The 20923-nt window shown below is 35.8% G+C and overlaps 1 protein-coding gene across 1 annotated transcript; it reads left to right on the plus strand.

Moving 5' to 3' along the window:
• The first annotated feature begins 79 nt into the window (after positions 1 to 79).
• LOC123555039 (presenilins-associated rhomboid-like protein, mitochondrial) lies at positions 80 to 16852 on the plus strand. The gene is made up of 5 exons (XM_045345565.2): positions 80 to 188; positions 2206 to 2398; positions 4441 to 4560; positions 6165 to 6309; positions 14535 to 16852. Exons 1-5 carry the CDS (start codon positions 142 to 144, stop codon positions 15056 to 15058), a joined length of 1029 nt encoding a protein of 342 aa, XP_045201500.1. The 5' UTR covers positions 80 to 141; the 3' UTR covers positions 15059 to 16852.
• Positions 16853 to 20923: the final 4071 nt, after the last annotated feature.

A 20923-nucleotide genomic window follows, 5' to 3' on the forward strand; every position in this document is an offset into this window, starting at 1 on the left:
TTGAAAGAAAAAATCGAATATTTCAATCAATCAGAGGATTTTATTATATTTTTTTAAAGTTTTTATCAGAACTTTTATATTTTAATAATTCGCCTCGATCTGTGTCAGTCAAGTGGAGTCAAAACATCTGTCTGTTACAAGATGACAGTTTTAAGCAGAATGTCACTATTTTCTCAAGTTTTCATCAGGTTTCTTTATTTTTGAATGAATCGTAATGTAAAAAATACTGTTTGTTAACTTACACTTGAGTAAATCAATTGAAATTGAGTTTTAAATGTTATGCTCAGAAACTGTAAAATGACCTCCACACCAATGTGATCATTTGTGAGGACTGATGAGTGATATAACAGTCTGACAGTAGTCAATACTGAAGTCTTAACAATGTGCAGTGATGCTGTGGCAGCAAAATCAATTGTCTGAGCTGCCCGAGTCATAAAATTGCAGGTTCAGACAACAGAATTTTTGCATTTTACTTGTCTGTGGACAAGTGAAAATTGAGCATCTGCTTTCCAATGTTTCATCGTCATTCCAGTTCAGACTTCGCTCAGATCTAAACGCAAAGCAATATTCAAGTGCGCAATCTTTCTCTAATATGAAATAAGGCAAAGCCTAAAAGCGAGCTCAAAGAAGTTGGATTTAGCTAAAAATATTATGCATTATCTATCTATAAATACTGCATGACACCCTTGCGAGTATTTTATGCAGGTGCGCGTCAGTGAATAAGAGTTTAATTTTTTTTTTTTTCTATTTGTCACAAAGAAACTATTCACTACTCAGAAGAATTCAGGAGAACCTATTCACTTGAAAAAGTCTACATTTAGTGTCACCATACCTATAACAGTGAATATCATACGTTGCAAATTTATGGGAAACCGGTGTCACGGTGACGTCATTACCGCATTCCCGTTTCTTTCTGCTTATTAATGACATTTTTTCCATTTTCTGGCCGATGCTTGATCTTTTAAATGAAAATAATATTTTTTTCAAATAACTGGAAATCATTCTTTCATTATTGTGTAGTGAGGAATATTATTTGGCAATTGAATGAAGTTCTGTATTCACTCCGGAAAGAAGTATTTCCTGTTAGCACCTGTCCGCTAGCGTGCGCTTTTTAAGAACTTCCGACGAAACTTTTCAAATCCATCACCAAGTGTGAAAGTATACTTACGTTACCGTAAAGCTCGATTCTCGAGCGGCTCGCTATTAACTGGCATCATTGTACATTGAATCAAAGAAGTATAAAATACTGATGGTGTTGAACATAGTATTCATGCATACCTGATGGTATTCAACGTAATGTTCATGTATGCCTGATGGTGTTGAATATGACAGTTTGGCCATTAGCATTCTCCTCTGTGGTTCCTTGGCACATGTTTTGGGTATATTTGAAGCTTTTTACAGATTTCATGCAGCCAGTCAAGTTTCTCGACCTATATACATGAACTAATCAAAATTGTCACTGAAAACATAGACCAGGGCTTGACTTTAACTGTACATAGAGTACTTGCCCATAGGGCAACATCAACTGTAATTTCTTTTCTACTAGCGTGAACTGAATTTTTTGGTTGCCCAACATGGTGAAATATTACAATGCAGAATAGCAACAAAAACAGTAGTACATAATTTCCTGAGAAGTATTTTTTGGGATTTTTGATATTATATTTCACTTACCCAATGGGCAACTGAGTAATTTTTTTTGCATGCCCGCACTCCACTTTTACCTGTCATAGGCAGTCCTTAAGGTTGGGCCTTGATAGTTGCATCCCTCCAGGTTTCATTATTTTTTTCCGAGGTTAATTTCTAAGTATTTGATTAGAGGTGTAAATCTTTTTTGATTACAATCATTTTATATCAGCAGTCATTTTATTCCTCTTTATTCTTTGATTGCATTTTTTTCATAGATGTTGTTAGCATTTTCAATTTGGTAGGTGGAACATAGGAAAACATTGATTTGGTGAAGTCTCTTCTGTTGATAATTACCAATGTGCATGCTCATCAAATAAAGAAAAGAAAAAAATCAACAGTTTGTCATGTAAATTGATTTTAAATTTTTGATTGTAATGTTGTTACTAAATTCTAAATTCACTTTGATAAATTTATCACTGACTGGTCCATATTGTCAGTACAAATGTACATCAATGTCACTATAAATAAGAAAAGACAGGTCATATTTAATATTATGTCGTTTTGTTAACTTTTTAATAGGAATTCATCAAGAATACCAAAACTCTGTATACAGAGACAGCCTGTGAGAAGTTTTCGAACTAAACGAGGAAAAGATACAAAAGTTGAAACAGAAACTACCAAACCTGATCCATATGAAGTGGAATTGTATGAAGCCACCAGTCAACCTCGGGACCCTGGAATTCTTGGGAAATATGTAACATACACAGCAGTGGTGAGTTTATTTTTTAGCTCATCTGATTTTTTGAAAAAAAATGATGAGTTATTGTCATCACTTGAGCGGTTGTCGGCGTCGGCGTCGGCGTCTGCGTCGGCGTTGCCTGGTTAAGTTTTATGTTTAGGTCAGCTTTTCTCCTAAACTATCAAAGCTATTGCTTTGAAACTTGGAATACTTGTTCACCATCATAAGCTGACCCTGTATAGCAAGAAACATAACTCCATCTTGATTTTTGCAAGATTTATGGCCCCTTTTGTACTTAGAAAATATCAGATTTCTTGGTTAAGTTTTATGTTTAGGTCAACTTTTCTCCTAAACTATCAAAGCTATTGCTTTGAAACTTGGAATACTAGTTCACCATCATAAGCAGACCCTGTACATCAAGAAACATAATTCCATCTTGCTTTTTGCAAGAATTATTGCCCCTTTTGGACTTAGAAAATCAGTTTTCTTGGTTAAGTTTTATGTTTAGGTCAGCTTTTCTCTTAAACTGTCAAAGCTATTGCTTTAAAACTTGCAACACTTGTTCACCATCATAAGTTGACCCTGTACAGCAAGAAACATAACTCCATCCTGCTTTTTGCAAGATTTATGGCCCCTTTTGGACTTAGAAAATATCAGATTTCTTGGTTAAGTTTTATGTTTAGGTCAACTTTTTCTCTTAAACTATCAAAGCTATTGCTTTGAAACTTGCAACACTTGTTCACCATCATAAGCTGACCCTGTACAGCAAGCAACATAACTCCATCCTGCTTTTTGCAATAATTATTGCCCCTTTTGGACTTAGAAAATCATTTTCTTGCTTGAGTATTATGTTTAAGTCCACTTTTCTCATAAACTATCAAACCTATTGCTTTAAAATTTGCAACAGTTTTTCACCATCATATGTGGACACTGAACATCAAGAAACATAACTCTATCCTGCTTTTTGCAAGAATGATGCCCCTTTTTAGACTTAGAAAATCATGGGTAGGACAATATTTCTATTACACAAAAAAAAATCAGATGAGCGTCAGCACCCGCAAGGCGGTGCTCTTGTTTTATTGTACAATGCTTTTATTAGTGCCTTACAATAATTTATGATATGATAAAATTTTAGTCTTGTTCTTCAGTTTTATAACTCTTATTGAGTCAGAAAAAGCTAAAATTTCGCCTTAGGAGTAGTTTATCTCTTTCGGTTAATATGAATTAAGTCAAGGCACTAATTAGATTTTTTAAAGCTTTCATGGAATTATATTGATCAAAATAATAATCTATGCATTATAAAACCATGACTCATCAATTGAAATGTATTTTAAAAGATAATTTTCCTTGTGATATACCATTTTTGTTAAGAAGTTGTCAATTGTTTTCAAAGAAAATGGAAACATTTTAAGTTTATTTAAAGGCACTGAACTCAAGATTGCGCAACAAAAAAAAAAGAGAATTTATGATATTAGGAAATTATTGCCTCATTTCTTAAGAATGTTTAGAAACCTAGTTACCTACAATTATGTAGTATGGAAACATATGAGAATAATATTTTTGTTACCAATTTTTCCATTCAATGTAACTGGGTTTTATAGGTAGGTTGCCTTAGTTGTAAAGCTTTATATTAAACAGTGGTTAAGTACAAATTCCTACATTTGTGTATTAGTCAAGAATGTATGAAAGTTTTTATTGCCGGTGGTACTCGGGTTTGATTTGACTGTGATATATTTTTAGCTTTTTTTTTTTTTTTTTTTCGCACTTTTTGCAATATTTTAGAAGTTCTAATGTTCATATTGTTCATATTATGACCAAACTACAGTTTTAAAGAAAGATCAATTGAGCCAAAATCTAAAGTTAAGTCCTTATAAGTATAATGTACTAGACTAGTATGAAGATATAACATGCTGTGAAAATGGTTTCAAACCCTAGAAAACAAAGTGAAACATTGAAACATATAGTCACATGTTACAGACTGTTTTCAGGCAATTCCTGCATTTTTCACTGTTTTCAGGCAATTCCTGCGTTTTTCACTGTTTTCAGGCAATCCCTGCGTTTTTCACTGTTTTCAGGCAATCCCTGCGTTTTTCACTGGTTGTGCAATCTGGCAGTATGAAACTGTGAGGAAAGTTGTGAAAAATCCCCACAGTCACATGCGTAAACAAGGCAAACAGTACGGAATTAGAGATCAAGTAAGAATTTATTCTCGTATCGAGTTTGTACTTCCTAAGGATATTATAAGTAGTCATGTCACTTTCCCGTAGTGTTCAAACTTCATGTGAACTACACTTACACAAAAATATAATATAAATATTATACCAGTTTTAAAACAGTCTTTTTAGATACTTCGAATTACTTAACCCTCACCATTGTCAGTTTGAAACCTCACTCTCAGGGGTGGCTCTGGATATTTCTAAGCTGTCGCCAACACTTTCGCCATTTGGCAAAAGTTGGAGCCAAAGAGGAGCCACTGGAGCCAACATTGGTGCCAGTGCCAAGAGATTTTACCTGAATTATAAACTACAAGAACGAAAACAAATACTAAAATTCAACTTCATTTATTTCAGTTCAATTTCAAAACTACAAAAGTAACAAAACAAATAGAATAAAAAGCAAAGTTTAAAGAACATTTTAGTAAAACGAGTGTCTTACAAATTTTTTTAATCATTTCTAAATAAAGTACAAACTGCGCTATAAAAAAAAGTCCCCTTTAAATTTTCATCCGAAATTTTCGCGTCCGAAACTCGTAAATTGATCAGGTGTACGATCGAACGCCGTGGAAGTTTTCGTGCATGTTTCGATTCTTTTGCTTTAAAAATAACCGATTCTTGCATCAACTTGTTCAGATTTATAGTTTTACTCGATTTATTTATTAATTTTTCGAAAACAAAACCAAACTTCTCGATATTTTTACAAATTACATGTATTTATACGGCTGTTCAGACGTCCGCGGAATTGGTTCCCGGGCAATTCATTTATAGAAATTGGCCGTGATTGAAATAAATTTGGAGGCAATTTTATAATAAAATAAAGAAATAACGTAAGACTGATACATTAAGATCATGCTGAAGAAGGTTTTAGTCTGCACTCGATAAAATTATCGGCTTTTCACGCCGATTGAAAATTTTTAAAATGGCGGCGGCTTGCAATATTGATAAATAACGCTACGATTGGTTGAAGTTTGACAGGCAAGTAGGCGGAGTTAACCAGGGATTTATCGATAATTGACATCGGTTTTCGGATACGCCCGCAGGCGATAATTAACTTCACAGCGACTAGGTAGGATGATCCTTGGTGTCATTAAAAAAATGTCTCGGTCCGATCTTTGCTTTGTTGTCGCCAGAAACTTTCGCCAACTGATCCAAATTAGCGCCAGAATTTGTAAATCGGCGCATTTGGCGCCATTGGCGACCGACAGCGCGACCCCTGACTCTGGGATGTAGATTTGTTTGTTTTGGGTTTAACGCCGTTTTTCAACAGTATTTCAGTCATGTAACGGCGGGCAGTTAACCTAACCAGTGTTCCTGGATTCTGTACCAGTACAAATCTATTCTCCGCAAATAACTGCCAACTTCCCCACATGAATTATCAGAGGTGGAGGACGAATGATTTCAGACACAGTGTCTTTTATCAAATCGTCACGGAGAACTCCTCATGTGAGGAAGCCATGCATCTGGCTTATGAAAAGTCTGTGGTTCTGCCAAGGTATCCAGTCATGTCTGAAACATACTTTTGGTTCTTTCCTTCAAAAGCTGAGAAAAAAGAAATGCTGTTGAACTTGATCTGTCTCTTTCAGTTAAATGAAATATGGAATCAAATTCCGCCAGCACGGAAACTCGTAGTGGAGATTGTAGCAGCAAATGTGGCTATATTTATGCTGTGGAAGGTGCCACGACTATATCCTGTCATGTCTAGATATTTTCTATGCATGCCAACTAGGGGTATGTAATTTTTACTTTATAATTCATTAATGTGTTACTTTCTCAGGGATATATATGAATAACTTCATTATTATATCCCCAGACACAATGTATATGTGGGCTTTATTGAATTCAGGCATCTCTTTCTTTCTATCTGTTGATTGTGTCTGCTTCGCAACTTGAAGATTTTGATAAAACTAGCTTCAGTTGTTAATCTCACCAAGAAGATGTGCAGAGCGCACAGTCTATATCACTAGGTCCAAAGTTAAGGTCACACTTGAAAGCAGAGGTAAAAAAACTTTTCATAAAACTACTGTCGAAAAGTTACCTCACTAAGACAATCATGAAGAGTACAAACCCAAGGTCAAGGTCACATGTCATGGTCAAAGTTAATTAACTTAAATTGTGTCAACTTATAGTTTTTAAACTGCTATAGAGATATTTCCATAAAACCAGCATCAGTATCACAATATTCAAAGGTCACAACCCAGATCACTAGGACCAAGGTCAAAGTCATACATTTAGGTCAAATAGTGGAAAGTGGTGTCTGCTATATATCTATGAAACTGCTTGGAAGCTTTTCACACAAGTAGTATTAGATATTTCCTGGTACTTCAAGATGAGATATAGAGCAACACAACATCTTACTTTCCCTGTATCAAGTGTTTAGGGTATTAACTCTTGCTATTTTTTAGCTCACCTGTCACATAGTGACAAGGTGAGCTTTTGTGATCACCCTTCGTCCGTCGTCAGTCCGTGCGTGCGTGCGTCCGTCAACAATTTCTTGTCTGCACGATAGTGGTTTCATTTATGATTTTATTTTAACCAAACTTGCACACAACTTGTATCACCATAAGATCTCAGTTCCTTTCTTCAACTGGCCAGATCCCATTATGGGTTCCAGAGTTATGGCCCCTGAAAGGGCCAAAATCAGCTATTTTGACCTTGTCTGCACAATAGCAGCTTTATTTATGATTTGATTTTTACCAAACTGGCACACAACTTATCACCATAAGATCTTGGTTCCTTTTTTGAACTGGCCAGATCCCTTTATGGGTTCCAGAGTTATGGCCCCTGAAAGGGCCAGAATTAGCTATTTTGACCTTGTCTGCGCAATAGCAGCTTCATTTATGATTTTATTTTAACCAAACTTGCACACAACTTGTATCGCCATAAGATTTTAGTTCCTTTTTTGAACTGGTCAGATCCCATTATGGGTTACAGAGTTATGGCCCCTGAAAGGGCCAAAATCATCTATTTTGACCTTGTCTGCACAATAGCAGCTTTATTTATGATTTGATTTTTACCAAACTGGCACACAACTTATCACCATAAGATCTTGGTTCCTTTCTTGAACTGGCCAGATCCCATTATGGGTTACAGAGTTATGGCCCCTGAAAGGGCCAGAATTAGCTATTTTGACCTTGTCTGCGCAATAGCAGCTTCATTTATGATTTTATTTTAACCAAACTTGCACACAACTTGTATCGCCATAAGATCTTGGTTCCTTTTTTGAACTGGTCAGATCCCATTATGGGTTACAGAGTTATGGCCCCTGAAAGGGCCAAAATCATCTATTTTGACCTTGTCTGCACAATAGCAGCTTTATCTATGATTTGATTTTTACCAAACTGGCACACAACTTGTATCACCATAAGATTTTGGTTCCTTTCTTGAACTGGTCAGATCCCTTAATGGGTTCCAGAGTTATGGCCCCTGAAAGGGCCAAAATCAGCTATTTTGACCTTGTCCGCACAATAGCAGCTTTATTTATGTTTTGATTTTTACCAAACTGGCACACAACTTGTATCACCATAAGATTTTGGTTCCTTTGTTGAACTGGCCAGATCCCGTAATGGGTTCCAGAGTTATGGCCCCTGAAAGGGCCAAAATTAGCTATTTTGACCTTGTCTGCACAATAGCAGTTTCATTTATGAATTGATTTTAACCAAACTTGCACACAACTTGTATCACCATAAGATCTCGGTTCCTTTCTTGAACTGGCCAGATCCCATAATGGAAATTATTTTAGAATTAAAATAATTTAATTTATTTTTTCTCAAATTGTTGCTCGTTAATTACCGTCTGCTAGTTTATTAAATTGTCGTCTGTTTTCGTAGATAAACGTGTCATCGATATTGTTACACTTGGCTGATCTGAACTGGTTCCTATTGACACTGGTACCCAGTCGATATAATATAAATACCAATAATCTCGTGCAGTTCTCTCACATTTTGCTAGCTACACCGTCGGTAACGTCAAAACTATTTACATGTTTTGATTTATCATCGCAATGCCTCGTGGTCAAAGGCGGGAACTGATATTTCGGAGGAATCCTTGCAACAGAAATATTCTGCAGTATGCTCCTCAGGACAATGGCAAGAGGGATGCTAGGTGCAGATGCCTTAGAAGAGAATGTTGTTGACGGTGTTACTAATCTTCTGCCGGTATGTCGAAAAATAATATCACAGATTTAGTAGATTGTTTGTTGTTCAAACATAGATCCTTACGTTTTTTCATAATATTCACGAATAGGGTGTGGCGACGCAAATATATATCTACGCACGCGGCTACAGGCTATCCTTTTGACTCTATTTTGGCATACAATATCAGTAAACTCGGTTCCACGGTTATTCAAATTTTACTGTGTATATAACTTTTGATGACATAAGGCAACATGTACTACACTTAGCTTGCAAAATCAAAGGTGTTTTGTATACACAAATGTATAATTTGATTTAATAGTCGCTATTTTGACAGGCGTCTCTGTTCATAGCCATGATTTCCATGCTTTTTCAGTGTCAATTTAAAGTTATAAGGTAGAACTGGAGCAGGTGTCTAACAACAGTTCGTTTTTGTAAACATCATGTTTGTAAAAATTAGATTTAGTTTTTGTATCCTAGCTACGATTTTCATATTTTGATATTTATAAGAAAAACATGAGTTCAAGCTAAAACAGAATATAAACAAAAATTAGGTTATTTTGCATGTAGAGAAATATTTGTTTTGAAAACTTGTGGTACGAATGACCTAGTAATTGAACTGTATTTGACATTTCTTTACAAACTTTACGCTCGACAGATGTTTACGTAGCGATTCAGTGTCAGCTTTAATTAAATGTTAAGGCGAGTAGATAAATTAGGTATTGCAACCGAAATGCACAGTCAAAAGTCCGTATTTTGCAAGGGTTTGGTAGTTAATCTGAATAGTTACTAGCGCATTAAATGTACAGAAAAATATTAAGTTTTTTGAGAAATCTACTAATGAATTCATCACTTACGTTTCAGTATACCAGGTATTCTTACAAAATTGATGAGATATTGCATTACATGTATAACTTCAGAGATCGCGCACTGCGTTAGAAGAACTTATTCATTCACGAGTTATGACGATCCATTTCTTTTACGTCAAAGCACTTCAGCTCCATGGTCTAAGTCAAACAATAATTTATGGGCCATTACATGCTGGTTAAACCAGTTAACATCAGTTTTTATGCATATGTATTATGACTGTAATTTCTGTAATCGTACGTGGTTTATTCGCAAATTTGCTTACGATGTAAAGTGTACAAATTTCAACGCGCATATAAAGTCTTTAAGTAATCAAAAGTTTTCGTCTTTTGTTCGAGCTTCCTTTCATAAAGGATCACTTCTCAGATTCTGTCAGTTTAGGAAACATAACAGTTGGAACATCTTATCTCTTACACAAACTGTCTTCTAATTTCATTGAACTGCTATGTTCACTTTAAGAGTAATAATTAAATACGTTTCACTGAATTCAGAATAATCAATACGCAAATTTAAAATAATATTGAAACTGACCGAGTAGCCGGTCCCGCTGCTAAATTTCAAGATTTCAGTAAAATGTTTCATTTCACAAAAATATTTCAGGTGAATATAGAGGAACTCACCATTTATCATACAATGAACGATCTTATTAACGGTTAAAATAAATGGGTTCAATAATTGGGTCACTTCGGATCTCAGTTTACGTCATTCATGCGCAGCAGGTTCAATTTAACCATTTATAAATAGTTTGCGTTATGTAGCATAGAAGTATGTCAAAACATTAAATTCACAGGCGAACACAAATTAAAACTTATTTGTAGATACACGAGGACGTTGACATATCAATTAAAGTCGCTTTCATTTGTAACTTAACCAGGTACATAACATTTGAATAGTTTGCTAGATTTTAGAATCTGCATAAATCAAAGTTGAACACTAATAAATTGTCACATTTCTAAGATTGTACCGGTTCGTCACGATGACAATTTTTACCGGTTAATCTTTACTCGCCGTTTTTGGTCTGACAAAACTATATCATCATACAAGAATAAGGATATTTAACAATGTTATGATTTTTACAAAAATAAATCAGTTGGATTTCAGTTTTTTCTGTTACAAACTAAGATTGATAATTTTGTCTTTTGATAGTACCCGGGTGAATATTCCGATTTTGGTATTTATTTTCACCGTCACTGATGACTTGATTTATGATACAGACTTGGATTTACAGCAAACATAACATTGACGGAATTGTTTCCAATCTTAGCGGCGGTTGTGGTTTGGGGGATCAGACTTATTAAACAACTGCTGAATAATAAGTAATAAATCTAAAAGCTCTTTTGCCTCAATAGGGCAGTTATAAGTATCTTGTACAAACTATCATGTAGTTGTCAGCTTTTATTGCTTTCCTATATACACTGAACATGTACCAGGTCGTCAATATGACATTTTTGGTTTAAGTTATTCAGATTCAGATAAGCAGCTCCTGATGTAGATCCATAGAGTTCGAGCATTGTTACAATCTTAAATAAAAGTAGCACTTATACCTCGGTTACATACAATACAGCTATTGAATCATTAAAAAAAAAAAAAAAAATCAATAAAAAAAAAAAATCACTTACCGTTTACCTTAACAATGACCAATATCAACCCATCACATTATTTTCTTATAGTGTATGTTGTTTTGTGAAAGACGAATTTAACTTACATTACAGGCTTAAAATCCTACCCCGCTGCTATTCAATTAATTCTGTTGTGTGTATGCAACCATGATTATAATAGGCACGTACCACACTGTTGCACGCAAAGCAAATGGTATTTCATATAGAATTATATATAAAATAGACTCTATTTTGACAGGTGTCACTGTTCATAGTCGGGATTTTCTTGCTTTTTCAGTTACGATTCAAGGTTAAAATGTAGGACGGGAGCAGGGCTTTAAATTAATTTCACAAACTGCACGGGTTTTTCATTTACATACGGGTTTCGTCATAAATAAACTGTTAGACGGCTGTCGGAATAAGCGGGCTCTATCGACAAAGTTTTTTATAAAGGTCAAATGCGACTGCTTCACGTGCACGATATACGAGGAATACGAGTTGAAAATATGTTTGTCTTTGTTTATTGTATCATACTTTGGTTTGTTTATGCGAGCAAACGATTAACATACAAATTGTTCAAGTTTCAGACTTGTCCGTAGTTGAGAACAAATATGCGTATATAAAATTTCAAAACAATGAAATATGTATCTATCCCCCGTTATTTCAGAATTAAGGAGTAGAAATCGGGTCACATAAATTTTTCTATAGGCGCAGACAAAATGTCTTCTGTATGTGCATTAATTATCTCAATTAATAGAGAAATGATCGTAAATTCAGGACTTCTACTCGTTAATCTGGAGTAAAAGTCAGTTTTTTCTTTTTTCTGCCGTTTCAGCCAAATCTTTAAAAGGGGAGCTTGTACTGTCTAATTGTTGATGCAAGTTATAACAAAATCATAGCTTTGGAAGTTGTAAGATTAGATTTAGTAATATATGGCCTACCGCAAAGTAGTTTATTCAGGTGGCAAATTCATTATAATTAGGCTCGATATTGATGCTATGCCACATTTTGCTTCGGTCAGGTGGAATACAGTATAAGAAAGTAGGACTACAGTTTTTTGGTGATTACATAAAAGATGCGATTTGTTAAAGAAGAGTTTGAAAGGCCGTAGAATTTTGGCGGATAAATTATAAATTTATTGTGGCGGTAAAATTCTGTCGGCCGTGAGGTGAGCGGATACGGTGTCTGTATGTTTGCATTCAAGTTGCGTACTTTGGGGTATCATATGTTTACCAGTTTGTGTTAACTGGATAGTAAAAGGTTTTGCCCTAGTACTTGGCGATTCCTAGTGTTGCGTGTGTTGCGTATGTTGCGTTGCTCTCAGTGGTGTCACTTTGCCTTGCCTTGCCTTGCCTTTCATTGACTCGTGTTGCGGTTTCGCTCATTCTCGGTGAAACCCGAAATGGGTGGAATGGTAGCTCGACGTTCAATTGAAATTGTTGTGTGTTTGCATTTGAGTGATACCTGTTATAAAGTGCAAAGTGTCTTGTGTTGCTTTGCCTTTGAGTGACACCTGTTACAAAGTACAAAGTGTCTTGCGTTACTTTGCGTTGTTTGAGTGATACCTGTTACAAAGTACAAAGTGTCTTGCATTGCTTTGCCTTGTGGTCCGTTGTGTTATATTGCCTCGCTTTACATTGGCTAGGGTTGTGCATTTGACCGCATCCCGGTGACACCCGGGCTGGGTTGGATTCACAATTCGAAGTTCGATGGATTGCGCAGTTGCGTTGTTTTTGCAAGCCTTGGGTTGGTGCGTCTGTTCTCCTCTCGGTCGACGGATTTTGCTATGCTTTTAACGACTCTACACGGTGAGACCCTTGTTGAGTCATGAGCGGCCGATCAACTCCCAATATTGTCAATATACTTTTACTGAATTTAATTAAATTATTACAAAATGTATCATGCGTATGTTTAACTATCGTTGTAAGTATCAATGCATATTCTTGATGAATAAAGAGTGTTGTATGAGATAATTGGTTTTTATTTTGAGTAATAAAATAATGGGTTCCAGAGGTATGGTCCCTGAAAGGACCAAAATTAGCTATTTTGACCTTGTCTGCACAATAGCATTTTCATTTATGACTTGATTTTAACCAGACTTGCACACAACTTGTATCACCACAAGATCTTGGTTCCTTTATTGAACTGGCCAGATTCAATCATGGGTTCCAGAGTTATGGCCCCTTAGAGGTCCAAAATTGGCTATTTTGGCTTTTGCAGCCATATAGAGACTTCATTTTTGGTTTTATTTGATATAAACTTCCAAAATATTTTCAACAACAATAAATCTTGGATTCCATGACAAATTAGATCCAATCGTAGGTTCCATAGTTATTTTAAATCTGATTACCTCCCCTGATTGTAGTCAAAATGGATTTAAATCAGTAAGTACTTATAGGACTTATTTGAAATTTCATTAGTTGGACTGAGCCAATCAAAGTAGATAACTATGGACTGATTTATGTCAAATTACCTCCCTTTATTTCAAATTAAAATTGGTATATCTCCGTAACTAATGAAGATACTGATCTGAAATTTCATTTATGTCAACAGATTTATTTGGCAGATCCTTCTCTTGATCACTTACAATAATTTTCTTTTTAATTACTTCCCTTTTAAGTAACTATAAATAGCTTATTTTAGTTACTTTTTATTATTGGCCTTAGGGAAAATTCGAGACCACTTTTCTGTGGTACAACATGGATGGTACCTCCAATTTTTAGGTGTATTTTGACATGTCTGTACCTTGTGAGAATTTTTTGGTTTTTTTTTGGTTAAATTTCTTTCCTTTGTTGCTCCTGTCCTTTTGACTTAGATATTTTTTCTGAGGACCTTCTTTTCCTCAAGTGCAATGATAACAGGTGAGCAATATAGGGCCATTATGGCCCTCTTGTTTATAGCTTACTGTATTGATTGTTTCTGTCATATTCCCATTTTTTTTTTTTAAATAAACAAAAAAACCCCAAACTTTGTTAAGTTACAATGGACTGCAAAAGAACTGTACTGTTTGATACCGACACAAAAATATACATTTTTTGTACAGAAAGGTACTTTGTGTGCGTTTACATAGCAGTTTCAAATATACCTTCAGTTTTAATGAACCACTTCATTACATATTAAGCCAATATATTAGTATCTATTGTGCTTCTAAAAGGGCACAGTATTTGCGCGACAGAACTTGAGTCTTTTTCTTGAAACAAAACATACAGCCTATGTCAACAGCCTAAGTCAGTGATATATTTGTGACATATTATGTATTCATTTCCAAGAGAAATTGTATTCTCATCAGCTTAAGACACATTTAGTCTGGTATTGCTTGAAATAGTGCCGATTATGCAATATCGTGCTATATTTTCAGCGCATTCAGTCCTAGCATCAACGTTATCTGCATTCAGTCACACAGCAGGGTTTCATGTATTTGCCAACATGTATGTTCTATGGTCCTTCAGTGCTCCTCTTTGTTCAACTTTAGGAAAGGAACAATTTTTAGCAGTCTATCTTGCCGGTGGGACAGCAGCTGGATTGACGAGTAGCGTATATCGTGTGATGAGCGGCAAAATGATTCCGTCTCTTGGAGCATCGGGAGCTATTTTATCGTTAATAGCAATTGTGTGTTTACAGTTTCCCGATGCTAGAATTAGCATAGCATTTGTTGACCAGATAATTCCACATTCTTTCTCAGCGAAAAGTGCTATAATAGGACTTATCATATTAGACTGTGTTGGTATCGCACGAGGATGGAGATTTCTGGATCATGCCGGACATTTAGGCGGGGTCTTATTTGGGTTGTTTTATCACAAATATGGCAAACATTTAATATGGGAGAACTACAAGCATGCACTGTTGAAAAAATATCATAGTTTTCGAAATAAAGGAAAATAGAGATCTCCTCAAGTTAAACAAATTTAAGAGAAAATGTTGGTTATTTAAGATCTAAACCAGTTTAGTCTGGAGCAGCACCAACAGCAACAAGTGGTGCAGAATATGTGATATGATATGTATTATGATGCTATCTGTGTTATTGTTGCATTTCCTACAACAGAGTTTTTATAGCTTTATCATGTATCTTTTATGCACACCTAATTCTTTTCAAATCCCTTGAGGGGATGTCATCCTAGATGGTGGACTGAAAACATTATGTTTGAAGGCATTCATCTTGTACCTCTTATTAATATGAGGAAGTTGTCAATTTCGTGCAGAGAACAGGTTAATACTGATAAGAAATCCAGTGATCACTTTGACTGAAATACGATTGAAAAATGCCATTGAATCCTAAAAACATGTCCAACATCAAATTAATATGGGCAGTTCTGTAAATAAAACATTAACAAGTTCATATTTTTGGATCTGTGAAAGTAATGAAAAGTTCATATTTCAGTTATATGTTTTTAGCTCACCTGAGCATGAAGTGCTTTGGGTGAGCTATTGTGATCACCCGTTGTCTGTTGTACGTCTGTCCGTTTATCCACACGATACCTCCTCCGAAAAACTGTTTGGTTGTAGTCGATAAAATTTTGTTCCTTGTATGTTCGTCAACCAAACATATTCAAAGAATCCCATTCTGTGCAGAATTCTGGTTGCCATGGCAACAGAAGGAAAAGTTTCAGCTGTCTTCTCCAAAACTACAAGGCCTAAAGGTTAGATGTATGATATGTAGGATTGTCTATTTCTCTGCTACCAGTTTTTTTAAAAATCATCCCCCTGTGATGAAAATATCGACCCCATCCCAAGGTTCACTTATTTAGATAAGCAGTAGAAAGCTTCTTCTCTTAAACTGCAAGACCCAGAACTTAGGTATTTGGCATGTAACATTGTATAGTGGTCCTCTACCAAGTTCGTTCAAATCATGCCCTTTGAGTAAAAATTGGCCCTGTCTTAGGGTTCACTTGTTTTACAAAGACTTTAGAAAAATCTTCAAAAAATCTTCCACACTTTAGATATTTGGCTTGTAACATTGTGCAGTGGTCCTGTTTTAACTTTTTTCAAATCATGTCCTAGTGGTCAAAATTGGTCCCACACATGGGGGTCACTTCCTTAACATAGATCTTTATAGGAAAAACTTAAATTATCTTGTCATCTAAAACCTTGGCCTAGAGCTTAGGTATTAGGCATAAGCAATGTGTAGAGATTCTTTACCAAGAAATCATGTTCTCATTTGAGCCAGGTGAGCAATATAGGGCCCTTATGTCTCTGTTCAGGCATTGATATTTTTTGCTTCGTCATAACATATGCGCTATTTCATATACTTGAGCAAGTTGCTGTTACTGGCCTGTTTAGTTTCTGATAGTATCAATAATGTCGATTTGCAGAACAGAAACACATGAGAATTCGACAGCCTGGAACCCAGGCTATTCCACAATATTCTGCAAAGTAAAAATGCTTATTTTCAGACAACATTTTCAAATTTTCCACAATTTATTAACAGAGTTACAAAAAAGAGCCTTGTGTATTGACTTTTTATGTATGGTTTTGGTAATTCACTGCCTTACTAAAAACTTTATAAGACCCAGTTTTGAATCCCAATCTGATTGCGCTTTCCTTGTTAGTTTGGGAAAATCAGGTTTATCTATGTACAGGTGCCCTGTATGATAAACACAGTTGTGAGACATTGGTACAAAATGTTTCTCAGGAAATGTTATGTTTTTTATGAGGAAATAAAGAATTTTGATACCTACAGTATATCTTTAGTGTTCATTTACATATTGCCAATTTACATATCATGAAATTACATGTATTAATATTCATAGACTGTGTAATCATTAATATTCATGGGGGACCTAACATGTGGATTTCAGAGAGGAATAGATCCAAGTAAAATCCATATTGATTTCATTTTGTACTGGTATTCAAAGGAGAAAATCCACAAATTTATGTCCTAAGAAAATAGCCATAAAATGAATTCATTTCTGTACACCATAATTTTGTTCATTAAGGAAGCTTACCCATTGATATTCTTCTATTTTTGTATAAGATCACAACTATTTTGATAGTTTTCTTGAAGTCTTAGCACTTTGAATTGTCTTCAAGAGTTTCTAATCCGGTTCTGCGGTACTGTTTGCCATGTATATTTCTGTGAAAAATACCAGGGTCACTTATTCATCAACTGCTAAAGTCTAAAATTTAGACTTGAGAATGGCAAATATTCCGTTTGCCATCTTTGTCTGCTCTATTTTCATTCTACTTAAATTTTGCTGAGCAATCGATTATTCACGGCAGAATGAAGATTCCCGCAATATATCCTTTCAGTTTGTGCCACCCTGACAATGCCAGAGCACAATGAAAATTTAGCGTTTTGAAATCTTTGTTCCAGACTTTCTAACGATGTTGAATATGGGCCCAGGACACACTGTTATTCTCCTTTAACCCTTACCCTGCTTAATTATGTCTCCCACCACATAGTGGTGTGGGAGACATATTGATTTACTCCTGTCAGTCTGTCTGTCTGTGTGTCTGTCACAAAGCTTGTCCGCACTCTTTAAGTCGAGCATTTCTCGATACGAGTCATCTGATCTTCACCAAACTTAAACAAAATGTGTTTGCCAATAAGTGCTCGGCCAGGTTCGATAACTAGCCAAATCGGCCCAGGCACTTCGGAATTACGGCCCTTGAATTACCAAATTACGCTCAGATTTCTTGCGCATTTTTGACCTCAAAAGGACTCCTATACTACTTTTAAAAGTAGTATAGGGGCCCTTTTGGTGTCAAAAAAGCGCATACGCATGTGCTCTAAGTAAACAGTGTATAAAGACTGACTTAAATTATATTTAGATGATTAGGCAGTTGTGGGAGACATGCGCTTTTCTCAAAAGCATCTCTAGTTTCTGTAATGTACTTGTCCATTACCAGTACCATTAACTGTTAAAAGGGGTGCTTACCAAAAATATACCGACTGAATGCAGGTCATGATCAGCTGCACAGATGTGCAGGCTGATCATGATCTGCACTGGTCGCAATTGCGGAGTCAATCGTGTCCAGTATGATAAGGACTAAAATTGAATTACAAGTCTAGAACATGTAGACATGTTTTGGATTTCCTGTTGAAAGCTTTACAAAACATGATTGTTGAAGCTGGAAGATAAGAAAGATCAACAACTGGAAAGTCATTACAGAAATGTTCAATGAATGAATACAAACAAGTATTTGGCAAACATTTTGCCTAATGCTTAAAAGTAAGTAATAAAATCTGTAAAAAGATCCTTTGGAAGCATAGAATGCAACCAAGAAGAATAATAGCAGACTCGGCTTGATCGAGTTTGTTCATGAGAGGTAATGAAATGTGCAATACCTCTCACACCCCCTAGAACCAGCTTAAGTGGAACTCTATTACACATCTATTCAATAGATTCAATGATCCCAAAGGACCAGAAAATATAACAACACTGAATTTAAAGGAATATTTCAATGCCTTAGATATATAATGTTGTAAGTTTTATATAATTGTACCCCCCGACAACAAAGTTGTAAGGGGGTGTATACTGGTTTCAGGTTGTCTGTCTGTCTGTCTGTCCGTAGACGCAATCTTGTGCGCACCATCTCTCCTTATCCCCTCAACAGAATTTAATGAAACTTCACACAAGTGATCAGTACCAACAGTAGTTGTGCATGGGGCATGTTAGGTTCTTTTAAAAAAAAATTTTGCAGGGTTATGGGACTTTGTTTTTTTGTTACTATACTATATACATAGACACAATCTTGTGCGCACCATCTCTCCTCATCCCCTTGACACAATTTAATGAAACTTCACACAAGTGATCAGTAACAACAGTAGTTGTGCATGGGGCATGTTAGGTTCTTTCAGAAAAAAAATTTGCAGAGTTATGGGACTTTGTTTTTTTGTTACTATACTGTATACATAGACACAATCTTGTGCGCACCATCTCTCCTCATCCTCTTGACACAATTTAATGAAACTTCACACAAGTGATCAGTAACAACAGTAGTTGTGCATGGGGCATGTTAGGTTCTTTCAGCGACAGAAATTGCAGAGTTAAGGGACTTTGTTTCTTGTTAACATACTATGTACATACAGTCTGCATATGCAATCTTGTGCGTGCCTAATCTACCAAACCCTTGCACACAATTTAATAAAGCTTCACACAAGTGAACAGTACCAACCCTAGTTGTGCATGGTGCATGTTACATTCTTTTAGAGAAATATTCTGCATAGTTATGGGACTTTGTTTTTTGTTACTATACTGTATACATACAGTCCACATAATAATGCAATCTTGTGTGCGTCAAATTGCAATGTACCGTGTCAGTGCATGCGGGGGGTACATTCATCACCTTTAGTGATAGCTCTAGTTTCTATAGACTTAGGACCTTACACTTCAAAGCAGACGATTTATTTTGTTATGGTTACTGACATACCAGCTTACATGCAATACCTTAGTGGTAACCGAGCTACTTGTTTACATACAATTACTTTACCAGAAATAAAAAGTTGAAAAGGGGGCATAACTGGGTTTAAAAGCAAAATAGTTATTAAATATGTGTAAGTGGTACATACTTGTTTTCACGGTGTGAAATTCAGTCCATTGCCACTAGTGATTGCCAGCATACAAGCAAGCTTACATACAAAATCTAAACCAACTGGGAGGCTAAAGAAGGGTTGGTGGAATAGTTCTACATATTTGGACAGCATTGATTTCCTAGTTGACATTATTTTGCTTATCGTTGATTGGTAGACCAGTTTGTTTCCAAGCAGTATCTGGAGAACTTTGACCTGCCATCATCAGACTTCATAGGATGTTTACCTGTTGTCGTAGATGACCTCTATTGTTTTTGGGTCCAGTAGGTCAAATGTTAAGGTCACAGAGACCTCAAAACAGGAAACAGTTCCTGCTCGATTACTAAATAACGCTTTTTACAGTTGTTAAAGTTCACAGGGTAATTGACTGTGCTTTGTAGACGATTTCTATTATTTTTCGGGTCAAACGTCAAGATCAGTGACCTAAAGCCCAATAGTTCATGTGAACTTTATCCATGTCTGTGCTCTTATCAGTCTATAATTTTGTAGTGCTGTGACTATATTCACAGGTGAGTATAGTTGGAATAACTGCCAGAAGTGTTTTCACAGAAATTTAAACAAAGGTGACAGGGCTGTAAATATCAAAGTTGGCCTGTATAACCTTTAGCCTGCTGGGGGCATCTGGTCATGGTCTGCACAGTTTGCTATTCAATCACTAAATTTTTAGTGAACACCCTTTTGTATAATAAGTGATTCTGCCAATTAGATTTATGCTGGACGAGCTACACTGGTGTGTGCTTACTAGTATAACTGTCAGAATGCAGCCTACGGTTAGTCAATTTTCAAAATTTTGTTCAGGTACAGATGTCTGGATTTAGGAGATTCGTCTTGAAGCTCAGGTTTATAATCTGGAACCAAAGGATTGTTACTGTCTTGTTACTCTGCAACAAACATGATTTTTATAGGCCCGTCTGTGAAAGAGCGGGGCGAATTATATGAACACCCATGGCGGCGGGTGGTCAGCTTCCAAAACATGTCCGCTTTCGAACAGTCTCCAAACTTGCTGACAATGTTTGTGGGCATAATATCTTGGCCAAGTTTGATAACGACCCAAATCGTCCCAGGCATTCTTGAATTATGGCCCTTGAATTACTCGAAAAATTGCGAATTTAGCCTTGTCCGTTCTCCAAGTCCAACAGTTTTCATCCTAAGGATGTATTTGGTGACAGTCTGGCACTCTTGTTTTTCTTAGGAAGGACATAAAAAAGACGATATCA

Source organism: Mercenaria mercenaria, chromosome 7, assembly GCF_021730395.1.
Source record: "Mercenaria mercenaria strain notata chromosome 7, MADL_Memer_1, whole genome shotgun sequence".
NCBI lineage: Eukaryota > Metazoa > Mollusca > Bivalvia > Venerida > Veneridae > Mercenaria > Mercenaria mercenaria.

Coding starts and splice junctions, on each gene's coding strand:
- LOC123555039 (XM_045345565.2), top strand. CDS start 142: ATGACAGTTTTAAGCAGAATGTCACTATTTTCTCAAGTTTTCATCAG. Junction 2,399..4,440: donor ATGTAACATACACAGCAGTG/GTGAGTTTATTT, acceptor CACTGTTTTCAG/GCAATCCCTGCGTTTTTCAC. Junction 6,310..14,534: donor TCTATGCATGCCAACTAGGG/GTATGTAATTTT, acceptor CTATATTTTCAG/CGCATTCAGTCCTAGCATCA.